At 39.0% G+C, this 13,945-nt stretch overlaps 1 protein-coding gene across 4 annotated transcripts in view; it reads right to left on the bottom strand.

Moving 5' to 3' along the window:
- The window catches only part of SORCS1 (sortilin related VPS10 domain containing receptor 1), a 505,682-nt gene that overhangs the window by 235,402 nt on the left and 256,335 nt on the right, over positions 1-13,945 (bottom strand). For all 4 annotated transcript variants that reach the window (XM_047072706.1, XM_047072707.1, XM_047072708.1 and 1 more), the window contains exon 3: positions 62-161. In XM_047072706.1, coding sequence (XP_046928662.1) covers positions 62-161 — 100 coding nt within the window. The remainder of the gene's footprint in view (positions 1-61; positions 162-13,945) is intronic.

Genomic DNA, 13,945 nt, shown 5'->3' on the forward strand with positions numbered 1-13,945 from the left:
TAGCCAGCCAAGACACAAGTCACGTCAAGAAGAAACAGTGCACCAAATATACATATCTTACCTTACGCTTGTTGGTAGGACACACGTAGAGATAGCTTAAAATTGTTTTCAACCCAACTTTATCATTCAGCTTCTCATAGGTTGTTCCATAATCAGTTGACCTATAATTCAAAAGGAGCATTAATGAGGACAGAAGTATACGTCACTTGGCCGCTTGTCAGTATAATGCATGTTTTACGTAGTAGAATGGCTCTCAGGAGGTTTCTAGATGATTCATGTAGTATATAATGATGCTTAATTATGTACACAGTGGCATCATGTGAGTGGTTAACATTTGCATTTAAATTGAATTGGTAAAAATTAAAACTCCATCTCTTTACTGCTCCTTAATGTACGTACTCTGCATAAAATATGTGGTTGGTTTTAAAAGATTAAGAGATGAGAGTGTCTCTCGAATTGACCACATAAATGAAGAGTTTTGGCAGATTTGACATTTTCAAACTTTTGCTTTATGTCTGGCACCGTGGAAAAGCAGGTTCTCATGATTTATCTACAAATCGTGTTTCCTTTCATGAGTCATAGAATATATGGTGGATCAGTCCCTTCAAAGGTCATTCAGTCTTTTCCTATTATTTAAGAGTAAGAAAACATCTTAATAATAAGTGAAATTTCACAATCTTATTTGGTGGCCTTTTCTGCTGTTAAGCAACCTTCAGCTGGGAGGACATTACTTCTTGGCACTGACCCTATCTATTTTGGAGATTCTCTCATCTTTATCTAGCCCTTGGTCAATAACTTATTAATTCTGACTGAATCAATAGGCTTTAATCACCTTCTCTATCAAAGTTTATTACATATTTCAGAATTGTAATCTTATTAGATCATTACAACCGCGTGCAGGAGGGAATATTATCTGTATTTCAAGAAAGAGGTTGACAGAATTTAAGTGACCTATTCAAAGAAAACAGCTGACAAATTGCCAGCTAGTATTTGAATCCAGGTGTTCTGGCCCTAGGTCCCGCATTACTTCTATTAAACCACAGTTTGTTTGTTTCTTTGTTTAAAATGAAGGAAACGTAATTTCCTCTTTGCCTTCTTTTTACATATAGGAGATTCCCAATTCATTCATTCATTCATTCATTCACATTTGTAGAACTAAAATGTACCAAACCTGTGCTATGTACCAGGGTGCAATACATTGCCCCACTTTCAAAATCTAACAACTTTATTTGAGAGGCAGAAATATAAGGTTATCATGTGTTAAGTTCAATGTTACAGACAAGAATTAACAAGGCTTAGGGGTGCCTGGGTGCCTTAGTCAGTTGAGCATCCGACTCTTCATTTCAGCTCAGGTTATGATCTCACTGTTTGTGAGATCAAGCTCCTGACAGCATGGAGCCTCCTTAGAATTCTCTCTCTTCCTCTCTTTCTGCCCCTCCCCTGCTCGTGCACACTCTCTTTCCCTCTCAAAATACATAAATAAACATTTTTTAAAAAAGAATTAACAAGGCTTAGAAAATAAAGTTGGTGTAATTGGACACATAAAAATGTAACTATTTTAATTAATCTTTGATATTAATAAAAGATACAAATCCCTACAGGTCATGAAGACTACATAGAAGGCGTTTGTGTTAACACCCACATCATCACACATTAAGAACCCACCCTGGACCAGGCACTGGAGCAAGAAAGCTGTATACATGATCTTGGAATTAAGGAATTAACAATTTATTCTGGCTGGGGATCCAGGGCATTTTATCCCTAAAATTTATACACATATAAACTATATATATGTATATATATATACAAATATAAATGCATATATATAACTATATACTATATTTTAATATAAATATTATATATATAATCTTATATAATGTATTATATATTTATAATTCATAATATAAATCATAATTTGTTATATAATAAAATATCTATAAATATCATATATACATTATAATGTATATCTATAATTATCTGTAATACCTATCTATTAATTATCTATAAATAAACATTATAGATATATTACTATATAACTATATACTTTATATTATAAATTATAAATATTATATAATAATTAAATACAATTCTATAATAGTCAACACTTTATAGAGTTTAGATGATGCTCCAAATCAGTGAAGATTGGGGTATTATGTAAAGTTTCTTGGAAGAACTAATGCACTTGAAAATGGAAAATGGGTAGAGCTTTAGGAAAGGGAAGTAATCAGAGAATGATGAACTAGAAGGCACCTTGTGTTACCCAAATAAATAACTGGCTTTCTTCTGGACCAGCCTGTTCTCTAGCCCAATCAAACAAACATTGGCTTGATAGCCAAGAATATTTGAAGAGCAATCAAAGCTTTCACAGATCTTATCCATGAACTACAGCACACTTCTTTAGATCTTCCTTCCATACTCATCTTTTTCCCCTCAAACTCAAGCTGATATGAAATTTCCTCCGGCTCTCTGAAAAACTTCTAAGACTGCTTTCTCCACTTGCCCAATCCTGGTGTTTGGTGTATCCACCCCCCCCCCCCCAATCCTAACCAGGCCTTACTAGATCAACGTCATCTCTTTCTTAAGACTTTCTTGTCTCTAAAATGTCACTAGCCTTTCTCTAGCTCTTTTCTTCAGATTACTTCTTCTAATCATTATTTTGAACAATACTCACAAGTTAAGAACAAACAAATAGAGGCAAAATCTATCATGGGGGTGGCTATGCCAGGGGGACAGGGTGTGCTACACTGACAGGTGCTGCCTAGCCATAGGTGGACATCAGTAGGACAATGTTGGAGATGAGAGAATGGTTCAGTTTTACTGGTGGGATAATGGAAATCGAGGCCAGAGAAGCAGGAACAAATCTATAGAGGGGCAATAATGAGTTTCTCATCATTTTTACCAACTCAACCCTTAAGATATTCAATGAATATGTTTACATTCAAGAAGTATACTTTACAGGGCAAATGAGGATGATCCCTTAAGGACACTACATGGACTCACTCGTGTGTGTGTGTGTGTGTGTGTGTGTGTGTGTGTGTGTGTGTATGTGTGTATCTGTATGTGTGTGTTTAGCTGAAATCTCAATGTAACGACAATATAGAGTTACTAGCTTACTTATACATTGGTAACTTTTTTTCAGAGAGTTTACAGTATGTTATTGGATATTTTCCTTTTATTATAACATCAGCAGTACAGATCCTTCAAGGTATCTGCCATTACTGTTTAATGCCACCTCTTGCCCCTTGATTTTTCAAAGCTCAGAAACTGAATAAAAATTTGTTAATTCTCAATTTCAGCAGAGCTGCATGTTTAAGCATTATGGCATCATAATAACTGATAGATGGAGAGAGGGAAAAAAATGATGCATTTCTACACACACAAAACAGGACATACTAGCAGGTGTTCGAGGTTGTCCCACAGAACTAGAATTAGATGGAGTGTTACATGTGTCCTGGGTAAAACTAACAATCAGCCAGGATAGATTGGTTCAAGGGTACATAAATAAAAATATTTACTATTTCCAAACCAATTGGTAAATAGTTACTGCACTAAGTTCTCTGAGTATCACTTCTGACAGTCTTACCACATGGCCTCTCCCTTGGAGGCCTCCTAGATTTCCTCACAGTCCAGCAACCAAAAGATTGAAAGCTGGCACAGCAGAGGTCCTCAAGAAACTTGCTCAGCGCTAAGATGAGCACCTGCTCTGATTGGTTAGTGCTCATTCCAATCAGACTGAGCCCTGGTGGAGGAGACAGTGACCTTGGAGAAGGCACTGCACCCTGGAAAGCAATTCCTAGTGCCCATCTGCAAACTCTCCTTCGTAGCTAACAGATGCTTACAGTTATCCTAACATGGTCAACAGTGGGGACTGCAGCCCCCTAGGGACCTCGGCTCTGAAAGAACGGATGAGAGACAGACAGTTGAGCAGCAGGCTGGCTGGTGAGCCAATATACTGGCTGGTAAATATTTTAAGTATCATTCCTAGCTATGAGGGAGAGGAATGTTATCCAAGATCAAAAAAAAAAAATAGGAAATGCTTTATTAGGCAAAATTTAATGTTCCTTTACTTCAGAACATATAAATTTTATTATTCTCACACACATATATCTATTTTGCTAGTTTAATATATACTGTGAACCTCTTAAATGCATATTCCATGAAGCATTTTCCAAACATATTTGATTACAGGATTCATTCTTGAAAGATAGCTAATTAAATTAGTGTTCTGAGCAACATGCTTTGGAAAAGCATATCAAAGGCAAAAAATAAAAAGCAAAAGATTATGAACCTTGGTTTTATAAGAAAAGGAGAACAATAAAAATATTTAAACCAATCAAATCTTCAGAGAAAAGTGCCAGCCTATGCTAATAATAAAGTGATTGCCATTACAATATCCAAATTATAGAAAGAGCCTAAATGTCCATCAACTGAAGAATGGATAAAGAAGATGTGGTTTATATATACAAGGGAATAATACTTGGGAATGAGAAAGAATGAAATCACGCCATTTGCAGCTGTGTGGATGGAACTGGAAGGTATTATGCTGAGTGAAATAAGTCAGTCAGAGAAAAACAGGTATCATATGTTTTCACTCATATGTGGAACTTGAGAAATTTAACAGAAGACCATAGGGGAAGGGGAGGGGGAAAAAAAGGTACAAACAGAGAGAGAGGGAGGCAAACCATAAGAGACTCATAAGTAGAGAGAACAAATTGAGGGTTGATGGGGGGGGTCGGGGAGAGGGGAAAATGGGTGATGGGCATTGAGGAGGGCACTTGTTGGAATGAGCACTGGGTGTTGTATGTAAGCAATGAACCACGGGATCAACCCCGAAAACCAAGAGCATGCTGTACACACTGTATGTTAGCCAATTTGACAATGAATTATATTAAAAAATAATAATAAAATTTTAAAAAGTGACTGCTGCTGTCAAGGCCAAAAAAAAAGTAATGTTAAAAAAATATAACACGCAGAGATGTATTTAAGATGCAATAGAAACAGCCTTGGCTTCTCAACTTGTATCATTTTTTAAAACATTCAAAGCAATTTTTTTCAAGTTCTGTTTATAGGTTGACTTATATACAGATGAAAAACAGGCTTTCTGTCAACACCTATGCTGTGCAAGAAAAAGCTGAAAACTTAAAAAAATAAGCATTCCAGGAAAGTAAATATGCAAGTGATTAAATCAAGGTGCCATTGGTTTTGCTTTTGATCCTTAATCCTTACACTACCTTTTTTGCAAACATCTCTTAAATAGTGACTTTTAGAGCATTTGAAAGTATGTCTTTATTTAAGTGTTTACTATATTCGAAGAGCTGAAATGAGTTTCCTTGATGGATGGAGAAAGCACATTCAGTGTATGGCCCCACCTACCTTCCCAGAGACCTTATGATCTCTTTCAGAGGGTAGTGTCCCATCACACTCAAAGAAGGTAAGGACACAGAGCATGACTAGTTTCCACAGAAGTGGTCGAAATAAAATGTGCGATTGTATTTCCTGTGCTATAATCTGATACCATCAAATGAGATAATAAATAAGCACAGAATCATTTGTAAACTAAATTATTCCATAAAATCCATTCATTGTGCTGAACACAATGATCGGCATGTAATAGGCAATCTCTAAATGGCAGCTTTTGTTTATTTATCACTAATTTTTTCTTGATTGTTTTTGGTATTCTTTACCCAGTACTCACCAAAACCCATAACATGAACCCTCAAGAAGAATCCTAGTCACAAAAAATAATTTAGATTTAGCTTTCTTAGAAAATATTCATGAAGTTACTACCATTAAAAAAATAGCATTTATTTATTTTTGGAAACAGAGAGAAACAGAGCATGAGCTGGGGAGGGGCAGAGAGAGAGGGAGACACAGAATCTGAAGCAGGCTCCAGGCTCTGAGCTGTTAGCACAGAGCCCGACACAGGGCTAGAACTCACAAACTGCGAGATCACGACCCGAGCTGGAGTCGGACGCTCAACTAACTGGGCCACCCAGGCGCCCTCCCTACCATTTTTAAATGTAACCAAATCTAGTCTATCATATTTTAAAGGTTATGTGTGCTAGTAGCTTTGTGTGGGCCTCAAATTGGAGAAGTAAGGGTAAGAATTAGAATTTGGAAGTAAAAGATCCCACACTCTGCTTCTATAATAACTGTTCCAGGATTTCCACTGTTGAATGGACTATTATGCTTAGGAAACCTAATAGGGCACAAAAATGAGTGTTTATCGGGTGCTTAAAATGTGATCTAAGCTCTTCACATGCAGAATCCCATGAGATCGACACTGATACTAATCACATGTTACAGATAAGGAGAATCCAGGAGTAGAGTCAAACTGCTTAATGCCAGAGAATTTGGAAGATGACTTCTAACTTAACTCCATGCTGTACTGCCTCTCTCAAAAGCCACAAAAGAAAAAGAAAACGTATTTACAAAATTTGGCTTAGCATTTCTTTGTAAAAGGAATATGAACTCAAAATCTTTGATGTTACATGGTGCAGACCAAAACCTGGCTTTTCTTCATATCAGGTAAAAGGACAGAGGGCCAGCCAGAGAGAACTGATCTTAAGAAAAGCATAGACTGCTTCGGGGCGCCTGGGTGGCGCAGTCGGTTAAGCGTCCGACTTCAGCCAGGTCACGATCTCGCGGTCCGGGAGTTCGAGCCCCGCGTCGGGCTCTGGGCTGATGGCTCAGAGCCTGGAGCCTGTTTCCGATTCTGTGTCTCCCTCTCTCTCTGCCCCTCCCCCGTTCATGCTCTGTCTCTCTCTGTCCCAAAAATAAAAAAAAATTAAAAAAAAAAAAAAAAGAAAAGCATAGACTGCAAACTGGTGCAGACACTCTAGAAAACAGTGTGGAGGTCCCTCAAAAAATTAAAAGTAGATTTACCCTATGACCCAGCAATAGCACTGCTAGGGATTTACCCAAGGGATACAGGAGTGCTGATGCACAGGGGCACTTGCACCCCAATGTTTATAGCAGCACTTTCAACAACAGCAAAACTATGGAAAGAGATAAATGTCCATCAACTGATGAATGGATAAAGAAACCGTGGTTTATATACACAATGGAATACTATGTGGCAATGAGAAAGAATGAAATCATGCCATTTGCATTTGCAGCTGTGTGGATGGAACTGGAAGGTATTAGGCTGAGTGAAATAAGTCATACAGAGAAAGACAGATACCATATTTTTTCACTCTTATGTGGATCCTGAGAAACTTAACAGAAGACCATGGGGGAGGGGAAGGAAAAAAAAAAAGTTAAAGAGGGAGGGAGCCAAACCGTAAGAGACTCTTAAAAACTGAGAATAAACTGAGGGTTGATGGGGGGTGGGAGGGTGGGGAAAGTGGGTGATGGGCATTGAGGAGGGCACCTGTTGGGATGAGCATTGGGTGTTGCATGGAAACCAATTTGACAATAAATTTCATATTAAAAAATAATAAAAATAAAATAAATAAAATAATTTTCAAAATAAAAAAAGAAAAAACATTAAAAAAGCCTCTCACAATGATAAGAGAAGGTATGTCTTTCATCCACCATAGCTCCTAGTAAGGTTAGAAAAATGGAAAAAGTAAGTGGGCCAACTTGTTAATTATTTGACGATGTCGCAGGAAGACTACCAAGATGTCATAGCTTAAGAGAAATATTAAATACTTGGAGTCAAACAGAAGTGGACACAGAAACTCAGTAGCTGAGTAACCAGTCAGTGCCTGGTTTCCTGAACAAATAAACTTCAGACTTCCTTTGGACAAGTCATATTTACTTATTTATCTAACAAGTTGGTGATAGAATAGATGTCTAACTCTTAATCTCCCTGCCTTCTCTGCCTGCCCCTGCCCTCGCCCACTCCAGCCTTGTTATTCCATGTATCTGGAAAGCTCTTTCCCCAAATGGCCCCTCATTTCTTTCTGAACATCAGTCATCCTGTATCAAATAGCATCTTCCCACACCCCCAGCACACTCAATCCTCCCTGGCCTCTTTTATTTTCTCTCCATAGTATTTATCCCCATCTGATAGATTTCTACTTACTTTTTTATTTTATGTCTTCCCCCACCAGAATGAAAACTCCATGAGAGTAGAAAAGATGTCTGTTTTGTTCACTTCTGTCTTCCTAGCTTTCAGAGGAGTGCCCCGGACACATCAGGCACTCATAATTTGTTCTTGACTGACCGGCTGACTCAGTGGAAGCTTGCTCCTCTTGTGTGGTCAGTTGGACTTCTACTGAGTCAAAATTAAGAAGCTTGCATAATCTGGCCAGGGTGCTGCAGTCCTGCTATTAACAGAGTCAATCAGCTGTGTGGGGTACCATGGGACCTGCATTGGGAGCATGTTCTATGCTCTTCTACTTGTTAATGAAGAAGCGCTTGGCTAGCATCTTAGACTACTTGAAGTGCCAGAAGGGCAGGGGGCTTATGTTTGGTCAGCCCCAAATCGCCAGGACTCAGGACAGTGCTGGCACATCAGGTGTCTTCTCCATATGGAAGGTGAATGAATGCATGAAGCCTGATGGACACTCAATGAACCAAGGATGAGTCAGACTACTTCTTCAAAAAGCTTTAGAAAGTATCCAAATAACCTGACCTCCTCCTCCTCTCCCTTCAGACCCCAGAGAGGTAACATGCCCTATCCCAGACCCATCAAGCCATACTTCCAAGGTCACAAAGCAAAGACTTGAGCTGTAGAGGGAAGCCTGGGGACAGGAAGCAAGGAAGCATAGGAGCATTACTCAAATCGGTGCCAATGAGATATCCTGAAAGTGGAACAACATTCACCTCTAAATCAAGCAGCTGCGGCTTCTGTGTTTTGTTTCTTTCCTAAAATCATTAAGAGCAGCCACTTTCATTGCTCCTCGTGCATTTGGCGGCATAAAAATAGCTTCCAAAGCCAAAGGCACATTGGCTGCATCGCAGACACTGCTCCTTAATAACTTAGGATGCATGAGGTTAAAGCAGTGAGAATAATTTAGGGTTTGGAAAATGTTTGCGAGTGAGTCGACATTTAAATAACTTCATTATCATGCATTGACAGATTTTTTTAACCTGTCAGTGCAACTGATATTTCTATTACCACGTTATAACAAACCCCTGCACATTTTAAATACAGTCACCAGATTCCATTAGTCTACCCACTGTCAAGAAAATATCTCCAAATCCATTTTTCATAATACCTCAAGAATATAATAGGCAATCTACATCAAATGATGACGTGGACCTGAAGGAAATTGTCTCCTGCTTTCTAAGGATTCTGCCGTGAAATACGTTTGCCTGTCAGCCTAAACGTATAATTTAAACGTGCTGCTGAGACGTTATGGTACATCCTGAGCTGAACAAGCTTCCCTCTGTTTCTTGGATACCCTGAGCTTCTCAGGTTAATTGGCAGAGTTAGAGAGAAGGGGGTTAAATAGTAGATTTAGGGACAGGAACAGCAGCGTGCTATAAAGATATTTCCACTCTGCCAGAGGTCACGGGATTTCCAATTTATTTTGATCTGGAATTTTTTTTAAAGTTATTTTTTAAATGTAAGGGATGGATACCTTTGTGTCCATAAGGTATAAAAGTTCTTGCTCATCTTTCTGGTCTTTCGGTGCCATTGTCTTCTTTTCCTTGTGGGATTATCACATTGTGTTCCTGAAGTTTCTTTCTAGCCACACAGGGTAGTTGAGGTAAGAACCCGGAATGCATTTCAATGTGACTCTATGTATCACGGAAAGGAAAGGGCGGCGATGTAGTAAACAACACATTTCCACATATGCTTCTGCTGGGGGTAATAAGACCGTTGGTCTACAATACAGCGAACACCAAATATAGGGGTTACTTTTACCTCTGAAATATCTTTAGATTCATCTTTCGAGCATAAAAATAACTAAAATTTGAATTTTAGCTACTTTAAGTTGTCAGGTAACACTGATACCTGGATCTCTATTTTGGCTATATGTTGTATTGAAACTATCAATGCTCACAATTTTCTGTGTTAATGTAGACTGTGCTCTCCAAAGGCAGGAGTAGTTCGTATTTACCCTTTCAACCTTCTTTCTGCCCATTTCTCTTTTCAAGGCTGGATTCAAACATCCTTCCTTCACTGAACTTTCTCACATCCCTCTGCAGAACGGAGCTCAGACTCAACTGAACATCTCCTATATTGTTTCTATATTCTGCCATATATAACCTTGTCTGGTTCTCCTCTCCCCATCTGATATCACCGACTAGAGAGCACAGTTCATTTATACTTACTCTTGTGTCTCTCTCCAACATGACAGCTACTTCTTGAAATCTAGAACGGGCTCAAATCATGTTGCTGAGTGAATTGAACCCCACCTCTCTTAAATGTTCTCCCGTCTTATCAGAAAATATAATTGGAGAAATTCCACATTTGGTTTTTGTATTTCTTTTTGGAGGGTAAGGGGGCAAGGAAATTTCTGGGCTACCACGCCCTGAGTTTATGTCAGGCAAGAGTCATTAAGAGACATAAATATAAGAGAATTTAGGGGCTTACTTAGGAAGAACTCATACAAATGTGTACATAGAATGTATTATGCATTATTAATGTATTCTGTATAAATATGGCAATGGAAAACATAATATATATTTATTAGTTACACAAAGATAAATTTGGGGGGGAGGCATGTCTGTTCAGCTTTACCGAGGGCTCTCTCTTCTGATAGGACCCTAATCCTCAGGCATTTCTGATCCATTGCAAAGGGCATCTATCCTCATGCTGAGGCCACATCTTCACAGGCCGCGTTACCACACACTCATAACTACTTGCCAAATTGCTTATGAATAATAATACTGAACACTGACTGAATGCTGAAAACATACCACACTCTGGCTGAGCACTTTACAAGGATTGGCTCACTCAGTTCTCATGGCACTCCATGAGTTAAGTACTGGTACATCTTATGGACGAGGAAATCAAGACTTAGAGAGGATGACTGACTTTCCCAATGCTACATGGCAACAGAGCCCAATTCAGACCCAGGCAGTGAGTCCCCAAAGCCAGCATGCTTAACACAAAGATGTAGCAGCTTATGCACTGGAGTTGTGCTCTTTCTAAGGAAGATAGTCTGGGGGAGAAAAAGAGATGGGATTTCCCAGTGAAGCACACGGAGCTTAGGTCACCTGCCTCTCACACAATCAACCACTACTGTATAATCTCCGCCAGTTATCATCCTCAAGTCAATTTTGTGTTTGAATAAGGACCCCTTAGCCCAAGCATGTAATGAACTAAGACTCCAGAGGTATTGATGGCACCAGGGGCCACGGTGGACTTTCGCCCTGGTTGTGTAGAGTGTCAGACAGGAAATGGCACGTATGTGTGTGTGTGCACGCACACACACACACACACACACACATATGTATATATATCGCTTCTTTTACCATCCTTGTCAGTAAAATAATTTGAGCTGCGATTGCTTATTGTCACATGTGATTTCTGCCAGAGTGCTTTACTCTCGTACATGACACACTGTTTTTCTAAAGAAGCACTGTATCTGTCCTGCCCTGGGAATATGCAAACTTTAGTAAATGTTTCATTCATTGTGAATGAAGCCAATGTTACTCGGTCCTCCTAGCCCTTCAATCAGCACATGCGTATGAAACTTGTGAAAAAAATGTATTCTGGAAGCCTAAGCAGCTACACATTTAGCAGTGACAATGGGCTTGACTTGATTCCCTGATATTAAACGATCCAATTATCCTGAGGTGTGAGTTGTTCTCTGGTGTCAGGTCTAGGGTCAGATTGTCAGGTTTTTTATTTGTTATTTTGTTTTGTTCCCCCCCCCCCCCCATAGATGGAAGGAACTGCAGCCTCACATGATGGTGCATAACTGAGCTCTTGCCACCTTCAGTATCCTAACCGTTAAGTGACTGAGAAATGAATGAGTGCTTCTCCATGTGTAATTGGAGAGGACTGGACTAGCTGATCTCTAGCCTTGTTTTCTAACATTCAAGAATTCCTGTAGTTGGAGGAGTATGGGGGAACTCTGATCCATAGAGGAGCCAACAACATACTTCTGAGAAGTAAAGCTTAGAGAAAACTCTCATCCCCAAATTGTAGGAGACAGCCAGGGGTTGGAGTGTTAAGATGGAGGTATATCCTTCGCCTGTTATATCTTGTCTATTTTCTTTTTAGTTTCTTCAAAAGTGAAATGACTGAGCCTGGTCAGAAAACATAGTTTGTTCACTGTTGCATATCATTGCAGTATAATATCACCATTTTTTTGGGGGGGGGGCTCCTTGTTACCTTCAGGAGAACTAAAAATGCTACACTGTTAGAACTTCAATAAGGTCTTAGAGATGATTTCATCTCTAGTCAATGATTTCCTTCCTTCTTTCCTTCCTACCTTCTTTCCTTCCTCCCCTTCCTTCTTCTTTCTTTCTTTCTTTCTTTCTTTCTTTCTTTCTTTCTTTCTTTTTCTTTCTTTCCTTTCTTTCTTTCCCTTCCCTTCCCTTCCCTTCCTCTCCCCTCCCCTTCCCTTCCCTTCCTTTCCCTTCCCTTTCCTTTCCTTCCTTCCTTCACAGTGGAAGAGTTTAAGCCCTATTCTATGCATTCAACAGATAGGGAACTATCCTCATTGAAACACCTGTGGTCTGTCCCAACCCATCAAATCTCTACACACACACACACACACACACACACACACACACCCTAGTCTGCCAGTTTTACTAACTCTTTAACATTTTCAAACAACTTCTGGGGATCAATAAAGGAGTTTCCACACAGTGGAATAAGCCCAGCCTCATGATTCTGCAGACAAAGGAGCTAAGAGTCAGGAGTAAAGCAAGCCAAGCATTTAACTGAGTCTCAAGTCATGAAGAGAACCCAGGTTTTCAGATTCTCATACCAAGACACTTCTCAGAATTACAGGTTATCAAATATGCAAAAGCACTTTAATCTCATCAGAGAAAAAAAAATCACTTTACAAAGCCTATCCTTCTTAGCATCACTTAATAGTGTAAGGAAGGGACATAATATTATATGTGAAAAAGCTGATTCTCCCCCAAAGCAAAACAAAGAAACAGAGGCTTAGATGTGTAAGAAACTTATACAACTGTACTTTGGAATCATACCAAATTGAATATTATGATTACATTTGGGAAAGGGAGCAGAACTAGAGCTGGAGTCAATCAAAGAGGATATTAAAAAAATTTAAATTACATACAATCCTTACAAAGAAAGTACTCCAGTGTCCCTCATGGAATAAACAAACACAAAACCCAGAAACACTTCAATCACTGATGTGTACTCTGTCCAGTCTGCCTGCAGCGATATATAACTGACCCACAAGCAAAATCCCTTCAACAAAATCTGGATGGACTTTTAACCTACGCTATTATTCCAGACCACACTGACATCCACAAGCACCCAGGAGAATTTCCAGGTCCTACTTCCCTCAGATTTTCTGATTTTATTTAAAAAGCAAAGTAATCTAGGAAAAACTGGCAGTCCCATCCATGATCTTAAAATAGCCCCTTCCCTGAATTCTTACATACTATAAATTAAAACACTCACATCCTTCTTGGCTCACATCTTTCTGTAGCACTGATGGTACCTGAATGCTTGGTAACAGGGGCTACAAAATGTTCACCAAAAGTCCAAAACTGATTCCTCATAACCAGGCATAATGTGTAGCTACCATGAAGTTAATCTAATTATTAGAAATAGTATAGCAAGCAATACAGTGCCATGGTCCATTCATTCACTCAAATAACAATTATTTAGGTGATGTTGTGTCTCCCACGTTCCAGGCCTCGTTCTGAGCCCTGGAAATAAAAGAGACAAACGAAGAAAAAAATACAAAATTGCTAAAATTTTGTGGAGCCTAAATTCCAGTGGGGACAGATTATAAACATATATCCAAACGTATAAATTTTCAATTGACGGTAAATACCATGAAGTAAAATAAGAGAGTTAAGGAGGACAAAGAGTGAACATGGCATGTGCTAC

This window comes from Lynx rufus, unplaced genomic scaffold (genome assembly GCF_022079265.1).
Source record: "Lynx rufus isolate CCGP_SWC_20201006 ecotype Redwood Valley unplaced genomic scaffold, mLynRuf1.p SCAF_11, whole genome shotgun sequence".
In the NCBI taxonomy this organism is placed as follows: Eukaryota; Metazoa; Chordata; class Mammalia; order Carnivora; family Felidae; genus Lynx; species Lynx rufus.